The sequence below is a fragment of the Salvelinus alpinus genome, chromosome 17 (assembly GCF_045679555.1).
Source record: "Salvelinus alpinus chromosome 17, SLU_Salpinus.1, whole genome shotgun sequence".
Lineage (NCBI taxonomy): Eukaryota > Metazoa > Chordata > Actinopteri > Salmoniformes > Salmonidae > Salvelinus > Salvelinus alpinus.
Genome location: NC_092102.1, coordinates 19787155 through 19809333, shown reverse-complemented (window position 1 = coordinate 19809333; position 22179 = coordinate 19787155). Strand labels below are relative to the sequence as shown.

General features: G+C 42.8%; 1 protein-coding gene across 1 annotated transcript in view; it reads right to left on the bottom strand.

Moving 5' to 3' along the window:
• Positions 1 to 19933, bottom strand: part of LOC139542402 (diacylglycerol kinase alpha-like) — a 38610-nt gene extending 18677 nt beyond the window's left edge. Inside the window, exons 1-8 of the mRNA XM_071347801.1 lie at positions 19606 to 19933; positions 6785 to 6871; positions 4898 to 4974; positions 3296 to 3428; positions 3057 to 3131; positions 2887 to 2936; positions 2611 to 2685; positions 2338 to 2454 (exon numbers count right to left, since the gene is read on the bottom strand). Coding sequence (XP_071203902.1) covers positions 2338 to 2454; positions 2611 to 2685; positions 2887 to 2936; positions 3057 to 3131; positions 3296 to 3428; positions 4898 to 4974; positions 6785 to 6860 — 603 coding nt within the window. The 5' untranslated portion in view covers positions 6861 to 6871; positions 19606 to 19933. The remainder of the gene's footprint in view (positions 1 to 2337; positions 2455 to 2610; positions 2686 to 2886; positions 2937 to 3056; positions 3132 to 3295; positions 3429 to 4897; positions 4975 to 6784; positions 6872 to 19605) is intronic.
• Between the last annotated feature and the right edge of the window lie 2246 nt (positions 19934 to 22179).

The window sequence follows — 22179 nt, the reverse complement described above, 5'->3', positions numbered from 1 at the left end:
CCTAGAGCACAGTGGTCTCCATTGGGAAACTGAAAAAATATGGAACTACCCAGAGTCTGCCTAGAGCTGGCCGTCTGACCTAACTGAGCAAGAAGGACCTTGGTCAGGGAGGTGACCAAGAACCCAATGACCACTCTGGCAGAACTACAAAGTTCCAAGGTTGAGATGGGAGAACCTGCCAGAAGTCTCTACAGTACTTCACCAATCTGGGCTTTATGGGAGAGTGGCCAGACGGAAGCCACTCCTTAGAAAAAGTCACGACAGCACGCCTGGAATTTGCAAAAAGGCAGGTGAAAGACAGAGCATAAGGCAAAAGATTCTGTCGTCTGAGGAGACAAAAATGTAACTCTTTGGCCTGAATGCAAAGCGCTATGTCTGGGGGAAAAAACAGGCACAGCTCATCACCTGTCTAACATCATCCCTACCGTGAAGCATGGTGGTGGTAGCATCATGCTATGGGGATGCTTTTCAGCAGCAGGGACTCCGAGACTGGTAAGGATAGAGGGAACAATGAATGGAGCCAAATACAGGCAAATCCTTGATGAGAACCTGCTTCAGAGTGCAAACAACCCGAAACTGAGGCGAAGATTTACGTTCCAACAGGACAATGACCCCAAGCATACAGCCAAAGCAGCGCTGGAATGACTTCAGAACAAGAATGTGAAAGTCCTTGAGTGGCCCAGCCAAAGCCCAGACTTGAATCCCATTGAACTCTGAGGAGAGACTTGAAGATTGCTGTTCACCGCCACTCCCCATCTAACTTAACAGAGCTTGAGAAAATCTCCTAATCAAGATTTACGAAGTTGATACAGACATACCCAAGATGACTTAAAGCTGTACTCGCCGCCAAGGGTGCATCAACAAAGTATTGACTCAGTGATGTGAATACTTATATAAATGAAATATGTCTGTATTTAATTTTCAATAAATTATCAACCATTTCTAAACATGTTTTTCACTGTTATTATGGGGTATTGTGTGTAGATGGGTGTGATTTGTTTAATCCATGTTCAATTCAGGCTGTCACAACAAAGGGAATAAGTCAACGGGCATGAATACTTTCAGAAAGTTGTGTATGTTTTTAAATAACATTCTTAGGTTTTCTGAACATTACTAAAGTTATTGTGGTTTTTATGGAAAGTTATCATTTTCTGAGAATGGAATGAATGTTTTTAAATAACACTAACAAGGTCACAGATTATATATGCCCTTATCTAGATTAGACAGAAATCGACAGTAACAAATGCTTTTACAAACATTGGTTTGAATGACTCATGGTGCCTCAGCTCAAAGCCAGACTTTCAGGGGCTATGAAGCATAGCCCCTGAACTCAGCAAAGTGAGAGAGCTCGGACTCTCATTGGTGGCCTGAAATAGCCGGAGGGGAAGTCCCTGGCATTGTTGTAGGGGCGCGAGAGAGACCAGTTTACAGTTCAGACCTTCAGTCAGCTAGCCAGACAGTCCACTTTGCCAGGAAGTCAACTAACAGACCCAGAAGCAAACTGCATTATCAATAAGTAGGTCTACCCACTATACCAAGATATTTTCTCAGATGCTAGTATTTCCAAATCACAGTCTTGGGAGATCAGAGTGCTGTGGCACCCCAATTAGTTTAGTTGTTTCAAACATAATCACTTCCTCTTTATACTGTAACAATCAATATCTATTTCCTTCCTTTCCGTTGTAGTTACTACTAATTGACGAAGATGGTGATGTTAGATGGAAAAGTAACAGCTAAAGTGGAAAAAGCTTAACTCACTCTGCTGGTGGTGCATAGATGTGGTATATGTGAAAGATGTGACATTAGCAGGCCCGCAGCACTGAGTCAGCAGAAGGGTGTTGGAGAAGGCGAGATGGGGGGGAGAGAGAGTGTGTGCTCACACACACACACAGAGAGACAGAGAGACAGAGAGACAGAGAGAGAGAGAGAGAGAGAGAGAGAGAGAGAGAGAGATGAAAAAGAAACTCCAGAGACTGGTGGAGGCTGTGACATATTGCTAAAGCTGGTAGAAAAACAGTACATTAGCAGCGTAAACATGCATTAGGAAATAAGATCAAGGGGACGCATCATGTGTACTCCTCCCAGCCCAGGCTCCACAAAAAACCTGCTGACGCAATAAAGAGGAATGAGTGATGGATTGTCCAACTCCTACCTTCAGCCCTAGTAACACCAGGGTTGTATTCATTAACGCACACTGTAGCAAAATGTTTTGCAATGGAAAAAAACAAGCCTTTCTTATTATTGGACAAGTTCAGGTAGTTCCTCCCTGTTTCAGTTAGTTTTCTTCCATTTTGTCCCTAATGAACACAAACCAGCAGGTGAATATGGCTCACCCACCTTCAGACCCAGTAACACCAGCAGGGGAACGTTGTTCATTCCTCCCTCCACCCACTCATCCAGAGAGACCGTGCCACTGCTGTCTGCGTCGATGGCCGTCATCATGTCCTTCAGCACCTGAACAAATGAAAGTGCCTTATAACTTAGTGTCTAAATAAGCATTCTTGAGTGGCTGTTTGTGCAGCAGATATTTGCAGAAGACTTTAGGTATTTTCCCCTCTATTAAAATGATAGTCAGTTATTGTTAGAAATCCCAAATTTGACCACACTTACTGGTCTCAGCTCAGACACATCCCAGCCAAGGTAATCTGCAGCGTGCATCATCTGAGCAATGATACGGTCCACCTCCTGGGTTCATACAGGCAGGAGAGCATAAGTTATTGTTAGTTGAAGAACTGATATACCTTATGGAAATTAAAGGGTATAAGGTGATATCTCCTTCAACAGCCAGTCATTAGATGTTATTACATTGTTATTACACTGAAATGGGTAATCTGGTACATTACCCATTTCTATGTAGATCATAAAAAATATGACTAATTGCCTTACGGAGCTGTCAAGGACGCCATTGCCATCTCTGTCGTACAGTTTAAAAGCAACTGAAAGAGGGAGAAATTGGCATATAAAAATCTTGGACAAAGCCATCAAACAAAATATCTATAAAAAGAGACTGCAGTATGGAGCTGCTACATGGTGGAGAAAACAGGATCAAGACTCACACTCCAGCTTGTCTCTGGGCTGGCCATCCTCCAACAGGGAGAAGTAACACGAAACGTCCTTCAAAAATACCTCTTCTATGAGAGAGAGGAGGTGAAGGAGGAGGGGGAAGTTAACACATAGAGCACACATAATCATGTGCAGTCTGTGGACTTTGATAAATGAACTAGCACCGAGAATAGTGAAACTGCTGATTATAGTCAGACAATAATATGCGTCTACGCGAGGGTAATAAACGTACTAGCATTGTCCTGCCCGTCAGGTTCAGTTCCGCTCTGGAAGGATCGAAAGAGGCGCTGGCAGAGATCCTTAGGGAAGTCCTCCACCTCCAGATAGGTCTTCAGGAAGAGACGGAAGCCCTCCTCATTGATACACTGAAGCAGAGGATGGGATATCAATCAATCAATCAATCAATCAATCAATGATTCAAATGATCGATCAATCAATAAAATGGGAAGATGACAGAGATATCATGATTCTTATCAAAACATTCTGATTTAGGACACAGTGATTTGGGTGCAGATAATAATAATTCCTAGACGTTACAATGAGAGGATTTGGTCAAAACCTTTTTTTTTTTTTTTTTTTTTCCATTTTAGTCCTTTAGCAAACCCTCTTCTCCAGAGCGACTTCCAGGAGCAATTGGGGTTAAGTGACTTGCTCAACGGCGCCAACAGATTTTTTTCACCTAATCATCTCAGGGATTTGAACCAGTGACCTTTTGATTTCTGGCTCAACGCGCTTAACCTGTTCTGAACCACAAACTTCATCTGAGAACTTTGTCTGTATCTCACACTCTAACAGGTTGGGAGATACCCAAGAAAATCACATGTCATCCATTTGTGCTGCCTGATATTCCTGGAATAACTTAGGGGGAGTAATTTGCTTAAGGGCCACAAATCAGAACTCCCTCTGGAATACTGAACCACAAACCCATTTCGGGTCGTAGTTGCTTTCCCCTGGGTGATACGCTAAAGAACTGCCCCAGTAATACACTATGGTACCGCAAGGCAGCCCAAGCTCAACGGCAGCCGCCCGCACCTCTCTGATTCAGAGGGGTTGGGTTAAATGCGGAAGACACATTTCAGTTGTACAAATGACTAGGTATCCCCCTTTCCCTGCTAAGAAGACCTGGGTAGAGAAGGAGAGAAAGGAAGAGATTCCCGACAACAGAGTATACAGTACATAACCATACTGATCAATGCTTTTAGTCAGATTTTTCACTTAATGACTCTACTTCGAGAGTTGCTGCTTCTTTCTCATCATCCTCATTGAGAAATATCAGTCTTTCTGTTCTGTAACCCATTGTTTCCCCTAGCTTAAGTCCGTAAGTCCCAGTTGCTATGTGTTGTTTTTATCCATCTTATGAGAGAAGATTGGATTTACCCTAATTATTTGGCAAATCCAACTGCTGATATCGGCAATATTGGAAAACCTGTCCCGTTAAATCACCTAATGGCTTACTCTGCATGATGCCAGCACAACGTCAGTCAGAGAACTTGCAAAATTGGCACAATTTGAAGAGGTAATTTCCATTAGTACCTTCAGCGGTTTGCAAAACTCAATCAACCCCTGAAGACAATTCTCTCCTAATTGATTTGATTTATATACAGCGCTCTTAGGTAGTCATGTCATATTCATCAACATGATTAATGTTTAAATTTTTATAGATTTTCTAAAAAGAAAACCAATGGGTATCACATGAGCATAACAATCACTCTCAAATGTCACGGCAAACTGTGTATTAATGTAGTAATGTACCACAGACATTTATCAAGAGGGACTGAGAGCAGACATGAGTTGTGGTTGGGTCGATATCAACCTGGCCATGGTTTCCTCTCACCTCTCCATGTCTGTGCTGGGCCAGCCTGCCATCTGCATCAAATTCCCTCAGCACATCTTTAACCTTCAGCGTGCAGTCTGGGAGGAGAAGAGACACACAGGACACACAGGACACACACACACTCTTATTTTAGAGTACTACAAACATGAATGTCTAAGTAATGATTGTTACAGAGAAGCAGTATATAATCAGAAACTATAAGTATTACTATAAGATAGTATGCATACCCCTTGACTTATTACACATTTTGTTGTGTTATAGCCTGAATTAAAAATGTATTATTTTTTTCCCCCTCTCCCATCTACACACAATACCCCATAATGACAATGTGAAAACTTGTTTTTAGAATGTTTGCAAATTTATTGAAAATTAAAGTATTCACACCCCTTTGCTATAACACTCCGAATTGAGCTCAGGTGCATCCAATTTCTTTTGATCATCCTTGAGATGTCATTACAACTTGATTGGAGTCCACCTGTGGCCAATTCAATTATTTGGACTTGATTTAGACCTGCCTATATAAGGTCCCACAGTTGATGGTGCATGTCAGAGCAGAAACTATACCATGAAGTCCAAGGAACCATCCGAAGATCGCCGATATAGAATTATGATGAGGTCTATATCTGACATAACTACAGAGTTCCTTGGCTGAGATGGGAGAACATGCCAGAAGGAAAACAGTCTCTACAGTACTTCACCAATCTGGGCTTTATGGGAGAGTGGCCAGACGGAAGCCACTCCTGAGAAAAAGTCACGACAGCACGCCTGGAGTTTGCAAAAAGGCAGGTGAAAGACAGAGCATAAGGCAAAAGATTCTGTCGTCTGATGAGACAAAAATGTAACTCTTTGGCCTGAATGCAAAGCGCTATGTCTGGGGGAAAAAACAGGCACAGCTCATCACCTGTCTAACATCATCCCTACCGTGAAGCATGGTGGTGGCAGCATCATGCTATGGGGATGCTTTTCAGCGGCAGGGACTCTGAGACTAGTAAGGATAGAGGGGAAAATTAATGGAGCCAAATCCTTGATGAGAACTTGCTTCAGAGTGCAAACAACCTTAGAATGGGGCGAATATTTACGTTCCAACAGGACAATGACCCCAAGCATACAGCCAAAGCAATGATGGAATGGCTTCAGAACAAGAATGTGAAAGTCCTCGAGTGGCCCAGCCAAAGCCCAGACTTGAATCGCTTTGAAATCTGTGGAGAGACTTGAAAATTGCTGTTCACCGCCGCTCCCCATCTAATTTAATAAAAGCTTGAGAAAATCTGCAAGGAAGAATGGGAGAAAATCCCCAAATCTAGATGTGCAAAGCTGATACAGACATACCCAAGACAACGCAAAGCTATAATCGCCACCAAAGGCGCTTCTACAAAGTATTGACTCAGGGATATATTAATTAGATATTTCATTTTCAATAAAATATGCAAACATTTCTAAAAACATGTTTTCACTTCGTCATTATGGGGTATTGTGTGTTGATGGGTGAGGAAGAAAAAATATATATTTTGAATTCAGGCTGTAACAACAAAATGTGGATTAAGTCAAGGGGTATGAACACTTTCTGTAGGCAGAAACTACAAATATATAATATTCTACATAGCAACATGACATGTGTATTACATGACAGATGTATTACGGCATTCAAATGGATAACAGACGCTAGGCTAAGAAATCCAGTTTTCTATTCTTTAATTTTCCTTAAAATTGATGTTCACAAAATGGCTGAATCCAGAGATCTACCAAGAAAAATTGTGGGCCCAATGTGGCAACATTTTGCAGATACTTAGTAAGAGACAGTCATCACCACTTCCACATATGAGAGCGTGTGGGTGTAAGGGGAAGGCGAAGCAGGGCTGAGGAGGCTTCCTGCCTGCATGTACTCACAGTCAATGTACTGCTGTAGCTGGATGAAGTCGACTGGGTTCAGCTCCTTCACCTCTGGGTCTGTGGGGGCGGACATGCTGCCTGCGTCTGCACATACCACCAGTGCAGAAAAGGGTGAGAGGAGAGGAGAGGAAAACGAGTTACATCAGTCTTCTGCTGTGTGAATGTGAAATGGAGGCGGCTCAGACATCAAACCAGAATTGTAAGCTGAACATAACAGTGCTAGGTAGTAACTCACAAGGCAAGGCTTTGTTTAGAAAGACGCTTCAAATCCTCACACCATGCAAACAGGTTAGCAACGGCCTGTTAAAACCCACAAAATCTACATCTGCAAATTGGCATGAACCACATAGTTCAACACCAGCATTGGCTTGCAAATACCCTCAGTGTCCTTTGGTCATCTCCAGTCATGATGCTAATAGTGTTCAGAGCAAATGTTTCAAAAACACCTGTCTTTCCACGCCCATGTTTCAAATGACATTGTTGATGTAACAACGAGCAAAAGAATGCACAGTAGCCCAGTCCTAAGCTGACAAGCATAAGCAGCTTCAAGGAGCATTTCGTACTTTAGAACGCCCCGTGGCCCCAATACAAGATCTGCATAAGCAGTATCAGGCCACAGACACACCAGAGACATTATACGTCTCAAGAGTTTTAGTCTCCCCAAAGCTTTTTACAGAGTGTTGTCTGACCCAGTTTTCTATTCATTCATCAATTTGCATGCGTTGCTCTGTAAAATCCAACACCTCTTCCTGAAATAGTCTGGCAAGTGTCAACCTTTTCATCTTTGTATCTCTCCATCCACAATGTCTCTCTTCATATCAGCCAAAAAACAGCGGTTTTTGGATCAAATCATAAAATAATGTAACAAATCATCTCCATTTTAAAATGGGTTATTGTCCCAGTACCTAATAGCACTACGGGAGTATAGGTCAGACAGTCAGTATTATATCTACAGCAATCAAAAGTCTGTCAGTCATGGAGTAGTGCTGAGAAAAGCTAAATAATAAACTCCTAAATGCCCACATTCAATGTGACGTGGAACAACAATCTCTCTGTGCTAACAAAGGGTCACGCTGTCCCTTCTTAATTCCCCTCAAAAAGGTTATCAGTGTTGCGTAGCAGTTTTGTTTAGGCAGCCAATCAGTTGAGAGGAGAGAATTGACAGGAATGTGCCATTTGTTGATATGGCAGGCTTTTAAAAAGAACTACAAGGACTTATTTTATACTGCACATCATGCAACATTTTGGATTCCAGTTAGGGCCTTACTATACAGTTCAAATAATCTATCAAATAAAATTTGAATTGCTAATTTCTGCTCATTTGAAAGCAGAAAATCAAAACATCTCAAAGAGCATACTAAAGTAGTGCTTCTAAACAACACATGGAAAATCCAGTTTGAGGCTACTTCTAGATGAGTTCCCTTGCCTTGCCTGTGGCAACATGGCAGATGGCAGTTCTGTATGCCCTTCAAAGCAATACGCTGACATATGCATGTCTCTATTCCCTCATGTCGGACAGACGATGTACCACCCTTGTCTGACATGATTTAGGCCAGGGTAACCTGGGTCAAATCTGATTCACTACATCCTGATCAGATAATATATTTGCATGCAGGATTTTTACATTCAGACTGGAAATCACTAACAGACAGAACATGTGCTATATATAAAAAAGCACTAAGTCGAAATTGGCCCCTATCATGAGCCACCCCATCCTAACCTTACCTCACCCCTACAGGTCAGGATTGTGCTGATTGTGATGAACATGGGAGTAGATTGGTAGAGCTGAAAGGGGGAGATCCAGGCAACCATCTATCAAGGCACAACAGAAACCTCAGCAGGTTCTTATCTGCCCGTGGAGTCATTCCACCTCAAAAAGCACAAGAAAGAGGATTTCGACACCCACCATCTCAGATTGTGGTGAAATGGTTTCTGTAGTTGGAAACAGATAAGATGGGCATGCCTGAAACATTATTTTGCCGAAAATGTTTTAACTCTGAGAAATTAAGCTAATTGCACAAAAATTGGCAATTTCAATTTAGATGATTCATATAATATTCAATAAATATGGTACCCAACATCTGATTTGTACCAAACCTCTTCTTAACAATGTCATGAGGAATCTAAATAAATGGTCAAAATCCACCCATGGAACCCCCCAAACTCCACATGAAGCCCATTCCAATGGCCAGTATACAGTATCAGTTCTCTATGTTGGTCAAGTAGTATCTAAGCTGCAGCTTGGAGTATTGTTTAATCATACTATGTTATTCTCAGTGAATTTGGTTAAAAAAATAAAAATAGTTCATAAAAATTTGCCATTGTCACACCCTGGCCTTTGTTATATATATTTTCTTGATTAGTTTAGTTAGGTCAGGGTGTGACATGGGGGATGTTTGTGTGTTTTGTCTAGTTTAGGGTGTGTGTATTGTTTAGGGGGTTTTGTAGTATGTATGGGGTTGTGTTCAGTGTAGGTGTTTAGGAAAGTCTATGGTTGCCTGATTTGGTTCTCAATCAGAGACAGCTGGTTATTGTTGTCTCTGATTGGGAGCCATATTTAAGGCAGCCATAGGCTTTAGGTGTTTGTGGGTAATTGTCTATGTGGTACGTTAGTAGCTTGTGTGTGTGCACTTTCGTTGATAGCTTCACGGTCGTTTGTTGTTTTGTTTTGTAAAAGTGTTTGTTTTCGTGTTTCGTCATCTCTATTAAAAGAAGATGTACTCATATCCCGCTGCGCCTTGGTCCGCTTATTCTGACGATCGTGACAGAATTACCCACCAAACCAGGACCAAGCAGCGGGGTAAAAAGCAGCAGCAGCGATGTCAAGACTCCTGGACGTGGGAGGAAATCCTAGACGGGAGAGGACCCTGGGCACAGCCAGGGGAATATCACCGCCCCAAGGCAGAGATGGAGGCAGCACGGCGACACGGTAGGAAGCCCAAGAGACAGCCCCAAAAAATTATTGGGGGGGGGGCACTTGGAGCAGTCGGCGAAGTTGAGGGGTGAGTCTGAGATGGTCGAGGAGTTATTGGACAGATTGGAGGAGAGTGAACGAAGGGGAGATTATGAGACATTCGAGGAGTTGTTGACGAAATTGGAGGAGAGTGAAGAGAGAGAGCTGTTGGTTTGGCAGAGTATGCATGGCATTCTCCCTGAGGAGCGTGTTAGCTGTCCGATGCCACCTGTGTCAGTTCCTCGTACTCAGCCTGAAACTTGTGGAAAAGTTCCGGAAGATTTGATGCCGGCTATACACACCAGGTCTCCAGTACACCTTCACAACCCGGTGTGTCCTGTTCCTACTTTTTGCACTCATCCTGAGATGCGTGTCCCCAGCCCGGTACCACCAGTTCCGGTACCACGCACTAGGTCTAATGTGCGTCTCCAGAGCCCTGTACGCACTGTTCCTGCTCCCCGCACTAGCCTTAAGGTGCGTGTCTCCAGCCCATTACCACCAGTGCCTACACCACGCACCAAGCTTCCTGTGCGTCTCCAGAGCCCTGTTCCTCCTCCACGTACTAGCCCTGTGGTGCGTGTCTCCAGCCCATTACCACCAGTGCCTACACCACGCACCAAGCCTCCTGTGCGTCTCCAGAGCCCTGTTCCTGCTCCCCGCACTAGCCCTGAGATGCGTGTCTCCAGTCCGGTACCACCAGTTCCGGCACCACGCACCAGGCCTAATGTGCGTCTCCAGGGTCCAGTATGCCCTGTTCTTTCTCCCCGCACTAGCCTTGAGGTGCGTGTCTCCAGTCCGGTACCACCAGTTCCGGCACCACGCACCAGGCCTACTGTGCGCCTCAGCAGGTCAGAGTCGGCCGTCTGCCCAACGCCGCCTGCACTGCTCGTCTGCCCAGCGCCGTCTGAGCCGCCTGCCTGCCCAACGCCATCTGAGCCATCCGTCTGCCCAACGCCATCTGAGCCATCCGTCTGCCCAACGCCATCTGAGCCATCGGTATGCCCAGCGCCATCTGAGCCATCGGTATGCCCAGCGCCATCTGAGCCATCCGCCTGCCCAGCGCCATCTGAGCCATCCGTCTGCCCAGCGCCATCTGAGCCATCCGTCTGCCCAGCGCCATCTGAGCCATCCGTCTGCCCAGCGCCATCTGAGCCATCCGTCTGCCCAGCGCCATCAGAGCCGCCAGTCAGCCAGGATCTTCCAGAGCCGCCAGTCAGCCAGGATCTTCCAGAGCCGCCAGTCAGCCAGGATCCTCCAGAGCCGCCAGTCAGCCAGGATCCTCCAGAGCCGCCAGCCAGCCAGGATCCTCCAGAGCCGTCAGCAGGCCAGGATCCGCCAGAGCCGTCAGCCAGCCAGGATCCGCCAGAGCCGTCAGCCAGCCAGGATCCGCCAGAGCCGTCAGCCAGCCAGGATCCGCCAGAGCCGTCAGCCAGCCAGGATCCGCCAGAGCCGTCAGCCAGCCAGGATCCGCCAGAGCCGTCAGCCAGCCAGGATCCGCCAGAGCCGTCAGCCAGCCAGGATCCGCCAGAGCCGTCAGCCAGCCAGGATCCGCCAGAGCCGTCAGCCAGCCAGGATCCGCCAGAGCCGTCAGCCAGCCAGGATCCGCCAGAGCCGTCAGCCAGCCAGGATCCGCCAGAGCCATCTGCCAGTCATGAGCTGCCCCTCAGTCATGAGCTGCCCCTCAGTCCGGAGCTGCCCCTCAGTCCGGAGCTGCCCCTCAGTCCGGAGCTGCCCCTCAGTCCGGAGCTGCCCCTCAGTCCGGAGCTGCCCCTCAGTCCGGAGCTGCCCCTCCGTCCAGTGGCGCCCTATGGGATGGTATTCAGTCCGGGACTCGCCGTTCCAGAGGCGCCACCAAAGCGGGTAGTGACTATGGTGAGGGGGGTCCACGTCCCGCACCCGAGCCGCCACCATAGGAAGGCCCACCCGGACCCTCCCCTTCTGTGTCAGGTTTTGCGGCCGGAGTCCGCACCTTTGGGGGGGGGAGTACTGTCAAACCCTGGCCTTTGTTATATATATTTTCTTGATTAGTTTAGTTAGGTCAGGGTGTGACATGGGGGATGTTTGTGTGTTTTGTCTAGTTTAGGGTGTGTGTATTGTTTAGGGGGTTTTGTAGTATGTATGGGGTTGTGTTCAGTGTAGGTGTTTAGGAAAGTCTATGGTTGCCTGATTTGGTTCTCAATCAGAGACAGCTGGTTATTGTTGTCTCTGATTGGGAGCCATATTTAAGGCAGCCATAGGCTTTAGGTGTTTGTGGGTAATTTTCTATGTGGTACGTTAGTAGCTTGTGTGTGTGCACTTTCGTTGATAGCTTCACGGTCGTTTGTTGTTTTGTAAAAGTGTTTGTTTTCGTGTTTCGTCATCTCTATTAAAAGAAGATGTACTCATATCCCGCTGCGCCTTGGTCCGCTTATTCTGACGATCGTGACAGCCATTGAAGTAGATTGTTCCTGCTAACCTATTATCCATTTTGCTGTTCTCGTGTTTATTAAATCGATTACATTTTTACTCGTGATTAAAATAAATTATGTCATAACAAGTCAAGCCAGTCCTCCATGAAAGCAATTCAGTTTGTCCTTCTCTTAGCAACTAATACTTCATCCTTGAATAGTCCAAAGAAATAGGGATAGACCTCTCAAAGAGCTTCTATGTTGCAATTCTCATACGAAGACTCTTCCTACAAGCCCAAACATGTTATGGAGAAATGGCCTAGTGACTGTTGTGACAACCCTAATAATATAATACAATTATAAACCATTGCATGGCAGTCTTACGTTTTTAAATACAATTATTAGAAAACATCTTTATATGTTGTGTGTTTAGTGACACTTACCATTAAATCTAACCCAATACCATTACCACTGCAAAACACCACATAGTGTGTGTTTGTGAATTTTACCATCGAAGACCCTTAGTTGGAGACCATAACATTGAAACCATTAGCACTGCTGTAGCCTAATGGTTTGCTTGTTCACCAGGAATGGTCTAATCCAGACTTTTTTTAAGGGAATAAACAACACCTACAGGGTCGTTTCCTGGACACAGATTAAGTATAAGAGAAGTGCCAACTGAATTGTTTCATGGAGGTTTCGCTTGAATTGTGAGCACACCATTTTTTATTTTACCTTTTTAACTAGGCAAGTCAGTTAAGAACAAATTCATATTTTCAATGACGGCCTAGGAACAGTGGGTTAACTGCCTTGTTCAGGGGCAGAACGGCAGATTTTTACCTTGTCAGCACGGGGAATCGATCTTGCAACCTTCTGGTTACTAGTCCAACCACTAGGCTACTTGCCGCCCCATTTATTTTTATCATGAGCAAAAGTTTTTTTTATTTTTTACTTCAAGTTTCAATAAAAAGGTTGTTATCATTTAGTAAACACAAGAGACCAGCAAAAATGTATAAAAGGGTGTGGCAGTAGCAGGAAAAACAGTATCTATTGGGCAAAACCTGGTACTTTGGAACTAATTTATGGGGAAGAATACAAGTTACTTCAATGGCTAATTTCTCTGAATAGGGGGAAGAAAACATCACCAAATTCACTGAGAATACATTATAGTATGAATAAACTATACTCCAAACCGCAGCTTTATACTACTTTTCAGACAGAGAACAGATACTGTATTCTGGACATTGGGTGGGGCTTGGTGTGGGGTTTGGGGGTGTCTGAACAATTTTTACTGGATTCCTCACATCTTAATCATTGTTAAGAATAGGTTTGGTCCAAATCGGATGTTGGGTACTATATTTGTTGAATATTATATGAATCCTATAAATTGAAATGGCCAATTTGGGTGCAATCAATTAGTTAAAATTGTCTTTCAACAAAATAATGTTGCAGGAATGCTTATCTGTTTTTAACTAAGGAAACCATTTCAGAACGATCTGAGATGGTGGATGTCATGGCTTGCTGAAATAAAATGGAATGACCCTGTGTTCTTTATACTCCTGTGTATACAAGCAGCCACCTGTCCCTTCCTGGGCTAGACCATTATTTTTGTACATTTTCCAGCAATCAATTCAACATGACTGATTATTCATCTGTACTTGGAAATATACATTGCATTTTGTGACGCAAGCAGATGAAGTCATAAGGGAGTTCAGGAGAGGATCTGTGTACATTTCATTTTTTCTGTGCAGGTATAGATTATAAAACTACATATATTTTGTTTACCATATTGCAGTGCAGTATGTATCCAAATTATCCTTCTTAAATTCAGTGTATATAACCTATAGTTTACATATAGGCAGTCCATCCTTACAAGGTTAGTTTCAAGATATAGCTGTGGGGATTCACTTTTTCCATGCGTGCAAGCTGTCGAGACGCCCACACCTTTTGTCAAGGAAATCTACTGTTTTATAACAGTTAGGCTAGAGAGCAACAACCAATCTTAAACTTTTGTTCAAATTTTGTGGTTGAAAAACAGTCATTTGCTTTGCACAGTGACAGCGTGCCTCATACTGTCATAGCTAGTTGTTTTTCAATAGAAACCACCTAGATGGTCTATAGAGATTACATCAAGTAGGTTAACAGAGGGAAGGAAGGGCATGCTTGGTTGCTATGGAAAGTGTTTCCCTACATCAGCTGCGGTCCATCAGCGCATTTTCACGGGTGGAGTGGACCAGGGAGGGAGGGCGGGGGGAGCCCTCAGCCCAGCCAGCCAGCCGCTATGAGTGTTCCCCTGCGCCCACGCCTCTCCTCCCACGCTACTCAGCTCTACCCCTCTAAACTAAAGGCCACACAGACTAGATTGCATTCCACATGCAGATGCTAGTACTGTGACTCATGCTGTGAGCGGGGAATACTCCCTCACTCTAAAAATGGACCCTTACTCATGAGTTCACTTCTCAGGTTTCATACAAAATAAAATATATATTTTTGTTGAGTGTTGACAACAGAGCTGGAATGAAAATTCTTGATAATGAAGTTTGCGTTCCTGGAACTTCAACCTTTACTTGTTTAGTCTTCCTATTGCACCGGCAGTATCTTTCTTGTACATTATCTGAATTGAGCGCAATTTCTAATGTCAGATCAGATAACTAATTAAGTTATTACATTTACAGAAATTGAATTATATTTGAGACGTAAACAACAAATGTCAGATGTCAGGCAGGGTTTGTCTGAGTGGAAAAACAGACTTTGGCTCCTATGCATGAATCACACATTTCTGTAAAATGTGGGCGAGACACAGCTTGTTGCCTTTTAAATTTTTATTTCTACCAAACAATGAGTGTATGGCCCATCACTCTTTTGACATCCATAAAAAACATACGCAACAGGCTGTGGGCAGAGGCAGTGCCGTGGAACACCGTGGTGCTTTGAATACAAACAAAACACACACCCCGCCTGGACTTGTGAGCGTGCACCCTTCCCTTCTGTAACCACGCCACTTTCACTCTCTGAGCGTTGCTACGTGTTTGGAGGACCTTTTCTCCTCTGTTACTGTACACCTGCCTCTATAAAACAATTGAAATGTACAATCTGTGCACAGGGAGCAAATTATATGTATTTTTATTGTTTACTAATCACACTGTCAATTGGAAAAACACAAACACAGGGTTAACTAATATTTAACAATCTACATTTCATTAATTTGACTATCACGCCATTTAATATTATAGTTAAACAATGTGCAATGAAGTATTTTTTTATTTAGCTGACTAAGATCAAGAAATGTTCATGAGAAGCGAATAACAATGCAAGTATCTAATTAAGATTGTAGGATGAATGAGTTCCATAATACAAGGCGAAACCATGAGTTACAAGGCATTACTGGCAAAAGCATAATTCTAGGCATGTAGATCTTAAAAGGTACAAGACAAAGCATGAACTAAGCAGACCTGCTCAGGCCAAGCAGTCTATAAGAGGAGCATTTTCATACAACCTATTCTGGAGGGAAGGGGTGTCAAACTCATTCCATGGAGGGCCTAGTGTCTGCTGGTTTTTGTTTTTGTCCTTTCAATTAAGACCTAGACAACCAGGTGAGGGGAGTTCCTTACTAATCAGTTACCTTAATTTATCAATCAAATCCAAGGGTGGAGAGGAAACACGCACACTCGGCCCTCCGTGGAATGAGTTTGACACGTGCCGTAGGGTGATAGCAGGGCAAGAGAGAACAAAAGAGCTTCATTCCATTTATACTAGATCAGACTTGTTTATATTCAAAATCAATTGTTGACCAACCATAGACCAAACCAAAAGTAAAACAACTAAGATATCCAATCAGATAGAACCGGTCAACATCCTCTTGAGAAAAGGGGATCACAACTAGGTGTGATGACCTAAGTGGGTGGGCTGAGTACAACAGAGATCTTTACTCTGAACAGAGTAAAAATTACCACAGAGATACAGTACCAGTCAAAAGTTTGGACACACCTACTCATTCAAAGGTTTTTCTTTATTTTTAAAATGTTCTACATTGTAGAATAATAGTGAAGACATCAGAACTATGAAATAACACATACGGAATCATGTAGTAACCAAGTGTTAAACAAATCAAAATATATTTTATATGAGATTTTTCAAAGTAGCCACACTTTGCTTTCATGACAGCTTTGCACACCATTGGCATTCTCTCAGACAGCTTCATGAGGTAGTCACCAATCAGTTTTGTTGTCACAGGTAGGGGTGGTATACAGAAGACAGTCCTATTTGGTAAAAGACCAAGTCCATATTATGACAAGAACAGCTCAAATAAGCAGAGAAATGACAGTCCATCATTACTTTAAGACATGGTCAGTCAATGCGGAAAATTTCAAGAACTTTTAACGTTTCTTCAAGTGTAGTCGCCAAAACCATCAAGCGCTATGATGAAACTGGCTCTCATGAGGACCACCACAGGAAAGGAAGACCCAGAGTAACCTCTGCTGCAGAGGATAAGTTCATTAGAGTTACCAGCCAAAGAAATCAGCAATTAACTGCACCTCAGATTGCACCTCACAGAGTTCAAGTAACAGACACAACATCAACTGTTCAGAGGAGACTGCGTGAATCAGGCCTTCATTGTCGAATTGCTGCAAAGAAACCACTACTAAAAGGACACCAATGAGGAGAAGAGACTTGCTTGGGTCAAGAAACACGAGCAATGGACATTATTCTGGGGAAAATCTGTCCTTTGGTCTGATGAGTCCAAATTAGCGATTTTTGGTTCCAACTGCCATGTCTTTGTGAGACGCAGAGTAGGTGAACGGATGATCTCCGTATGTGTGGTTCCCACCATGAAGCATGGAGGAGGAGGCGTGATGGTGTGGGGGTGCTTTACTGGTGACACTGTCTGTGATTTATTTAGACTTCAAGGAACACTTAACCAGCATGGCTACCACAGCATTCTGCTTCCACTAGGTTGCGCTTAGTGGAACTATCATTTGTTTTTCAACAGGACAATGACCCAACACATCTCCAGGTTGTGTAAGGGCTATTTGACCAAGAAGGAGAGTGATGGAGTGCTGCATCAGATGACCTGTCCTCCACAATCATCCGACCTCAACCCAACTGAGATGGTTAGGGATGAGTTGGACCGCAGAGTGAAGGAAAAACAGCCAACAAGTGCTCAGTATATGTGGAAACTCCTTCAAGACTGTTGGAAATGCCTTCCAGGTGAAACTGGTAAAGAGAATGCCAAGAGTGTGCAAAGCTGTCAAAGGCAAAAGGTGGCGACTTTGAAGAATATAAAGTATATTTTGATTTGTTTAACACTTTTTTGGTTACTACATCATTCCATATGTGTTATTTCATAGGTGATGTCTTCACTATTATTCTACAATGTAGACAATAGTCCAAAAAATTAAGAACAACCCTTGAATGAGTAGGTGTCCAAACTTTTGACTAGTACTGTATATTAAACATCATTACATTAATTTAGATGGCACCAAAGTTCTCTTTAGATATCAACGTTCAGATAGAATAACACTATAGCATCCATGTTTGGTATCTAACACATATTTCAATAGTCAGTCCTCTGGATACTGTAGACCACTTGTCAAACTAATTCCACGGAGGGCTGAGTGTCTGCGGGTTTTCACTCCTCCCTTGTACTTGATTGATGATTTAAGGTCACTAATTTGTAAAGAACTCTCCTCACCTGGTTGTCTAGGTCTTAACTGAAACCAAAAACCTGCAGACACTAGGCCCTCCATGGATTGAGTTTGACACCCCTGGTGTAAAAAGAGCAACATTTTGGCCCCTCCATGGGGAGGGCTGACTGGCCCTTGAGTTGTGTTCTTGTGTTCATGGGCCATTTGCCATACAGCCCCAGGTGACAGATAGACCATAAGTTGGGGGCAGGGCCTACACACACAGACAACACACACACACACTCTCTCTAGCTCTATTGAACCCGGTTAGATTCATTTCATTTCTCTGCAACAACAGACAGAGAGAAGATCCTTTCCCAGTGTGACCCACTTCCTCATGCGTCTGTAATCTGTAGAGATTGTCTTTTTGCTTATTAACATAGGTTGACCTGACCAGGAATGCCTCTCTCGATGTTTTCCTGTGATTATTTACATGTGCAGCATGATCTGATAAGTATGACTTGAATAGGAGACTAGCCAGTATTTCCAGAATGTTTTTTTGTCTTCCTCTCCTTCAGTGTAGAGGGAAACCAGGAAATGGTCGTTTTAACAAGAACTGATGACCTCACTTAACTTGAATGAAAATGCTGAAATTACACTGAAATACAAAGTATAGCAAAGTCTTTTTTCTTAATCAACCTCATTGTTATTTTATCTAAATTCCATAATTCATACATGTAAATTTATCAGTCAAAAAACTCTGTTTATTATTTTTGAGAATGAAATTGAACGATAAACACAATTTCTTCTTCTCACAACAAAAAAGCTATTAAAACGTTGAATGTTTGTAATTTGTATAAGGTTTTTATAGAATGTATTTATTCCCCTGACTGGTTTGTATACTCTGTTTGTTTTTCGATATTATATTTTGAATTGCTTTATAATTTTTAAAAACTATTAAAACATTTAAATAAAAACTACAATAAAAATTGTTTTTCCATTGCAATGGCAATAGGATTATGTCTAGACAAAAATACATACACAAATTACAAAATTGAAAGTTGACTGTTTGTGGTTTCATTAACCATAAAGATGTAATATGGTATAGGAAACCTGTTGAACATATAACAGAAGGTACAAGCAGCAGTAGTCATAATTCTAAATGATGCAAGTGTGATTATGTTGTGTGCTGAGCAATGTGTTGGTTTGTCAGCTGTTTTAGGTGACAACTAGGCTTGTTCTTCTCATAACAAGAACATAAATTGAATAGACAAATTGTATTTTTCCACCAATTATCCTGCATTGACAAATATTTGCAAGGATGTCAACATATTCCATCCATACAAGGCTCCTTGCATCAGGAATCACATAGAGGGATAACATTATCTACAGACAGGTAGAAAAAGAAAGCGGTCTGGTCTACAATATTGAGCCATAATATAGAGGTGACAGTTTAACACCTCTATATCATAGTAGTAGGTTAGCCTAACCTAGGCTATGCCACATTTCCTGTGCAACATCCAGGCTAGCAAGCATGTCTAAAGGTTAGGTTATAGGTTAAGGGGAGAAACGTACCACTGGGACCATGAAGCTGTAAATGTAACCTAGTATCAGAGTAGGCTGCCACTCAAAAAGTAGCCTAGGTTTTGCCCACCGAGGGAACCAACTGAGATCAGTTGGGCGAGGCGAGGGATAGTGTAATCTCTCTCTTGAAATATGTATCTTACCCATATTTGGCAGCGGCGCAACGAATCATTCACAGGCAATATGTAGGCAAAGTTGTAAACGGCCATACACGATTGATTGAACTTCAGCCAGGGTGACTGAATGAGGGATGTTTTGAGCGTCAATTACCTATATTTCGCGATGATGAGCGTTGTCCGTCCGTCCGTCGTTCTTCGAGCGGGTTGCAGTGCTCCTCGGCGAGGGGGCACAATTCAAAGTTTTAGACGCAGCAAGACGCCCGAGACAGTCTGTGGTGGACGCTGCAATAAAGTGGTCTAGTTGTCAGCTTTCATTTACCCAGATAGAATAGGAAAGATTGCCTGACTCCCACGCCCGACTCAGCAATGTCCCCCTCCCGAGCAATAAAGCATAGCCTGAAAGCACCGCCTCGAACTGTCATCTGCGCGCACTTTGACCGACGCGGTGATGATGTACATTGGGCTTGCCCTGTTTACTCCAGTCTAGTGAATGGGTATGGGTTCTTCTTTATCACTTATGTGGGCTCGGCTATAGAGCAGCGATGTACAAATCCAGTTGCAGTCGATGACTTCCCTTCAGCCAATATTTTATTTTCAAAGCGCTTTGCGCACTACATCTTCAGCCAAGCGGTCTGGACCAGTTTGGCACAGGTGGATGAGCTCTGTAACAACAGCAAGGTTGTTGGTAGGCTTAACGAGCTCCCAACTGCCTTGTTACAGTAGCCTATAATGCAACATCATTAATATGTCAGTGTGGCAGATATCAGTCCCATAACAGGGTGTTGTTGAGGCAATGATGGATTGACAGTAGCCTAACAATTGATTATGCCTAACTATTGTCCTTTTGATGGCTTGCATTTATGAGGTTAAAGCACTGAACAAACAGATGTGCATTGTGAAGTCTGGTCCAACAATACAATTGTATTGGCATACAGGTAAAAGCTGTCTCAATCCATTAGATCAGTGGCAGGGGGGGAGCGAGGGTCTAACTTACTAGTTGTAATAGTTGAAATTGGGTAGTGCATAATCCGTTTTCCTCTTGTCTAGTCAGTTATTACATACCTTAGAGAGCTATGTATAACCTGTCAGAAATGTCCAGATCAACTAGCCCATGTCAGCTAACGTTTTTTAGCTAGGTTTTGTAGCCCATAGATTTTGTTGTAATGCTTGAGCCACTTAAATAGCACATGACCACACATTAGACATGGCAAAATGTGTAGAATTGAAAGAAAATTTGCTTTAAAACTGCAAAATGTTCTCTGCCCCATGACAAAATGTGTAGAATTGCAGGAAATAAGCTTTAAACCTGTGCAAGATGTTCCCCAATGCTGGAAGAGGGGCCTGAGCTAAACAATTTGGGAACCCCTGCATTAGATTCATTTTTTATTTTGATTTAACCTTTATTTAACTAGGCAAGTCAGTTAAGAATAAATTCTTATTTACAATGACGGCCTACCCCGCCAAACCCGGACGACGCTGGGCCAATTGTGTGCCGCCCTATGGGACTCCCAATCACAGCCGGATGTGATTCAGCCTGGATCATTGAACACCAGATAATGAATCAGAGGATTTTCAGACACAATAACAAAAACATGCCATTTGGCAAAGCACATGGCATTCCATCCATTCACAACAAAGGGAAGGATTTAAAAGGAAAGTCCTCAATAGAGAGTATGGGCTGCTGGCCAGAGCTCAGCGGACACTGCTGCTGTAGACATACTGTACACAATGACTGTACTGACCATGTGGGTGTTTGTGTGGGTAGACAGACCAGGAGCTGCCAGATAGACTGCTGCTTAGACCCCTAATGATCAGAAACCATGATGTATGGAGGCCCTGCTTGTAAATAGGAGTGACTTGATACCTTAAGAAAACAGCCATACAACAGTACCATGAGTATCACAATTGCAATTTTATTTATTTTTGTCTGTACACCCCACAAGAGAAAATGACACAAAACAGAAAAAAATGACAGAATGACAGGAACAAAAGATAGAATACAGAACAAAAGATTCACAATCCAAATTGATCTTCATTTAATTGACATTTTTGTACATTATGGTGACACAAAGTAACATGAAGTTAATTTCCAAATGTTTGTCAGTGGTGTAAAGTAACTAAGTAAAAATACTTGGAAGTACTACTCAAGTTGTTTTTTGGGGTATATGTACTTAACTATTTATATTTTTGACAACTTTTACTCCACTACATTTCTGAAGAAAATACTGTATGTACTTTATACTCCCATAAATTTCCCTGACACCCAAAAGTACTCTAAACATTTCGAATGCTGAGGCAGGACATAAATATGGTGTAATTAACACACCTATCAATATAACGCGTCATTCCTACTACTTCTGATCTGGCGGACTCACCAAACACAAATACTGCGTTTGTAAATTATGTCTGAGGGTTGGAGTGTGCACCTGGCTGTCCGTAAATAAAAATAAAAAAAGGAAATTGTGCCGTCTGGTTTGCATAATACAAGGAATTTGATGTATAGCATTTACACTTACTCAAGTATGAAAATTGAGTACTTTTTCCCACCATTTTTTATTTTAATTGTTTTACTCCATGTCTTTAGATCAAGTCACTTTTCGTTTGTTATTTTAGTTTCATTCAGTTATTAAAAGCCTTTAGATAATAGTTTGGTAAAAAAAACAGTCAAAAACACAAAAAAAGCTTCAATCATGATTGAAATAAATCAGATTAGGCTACACAATGC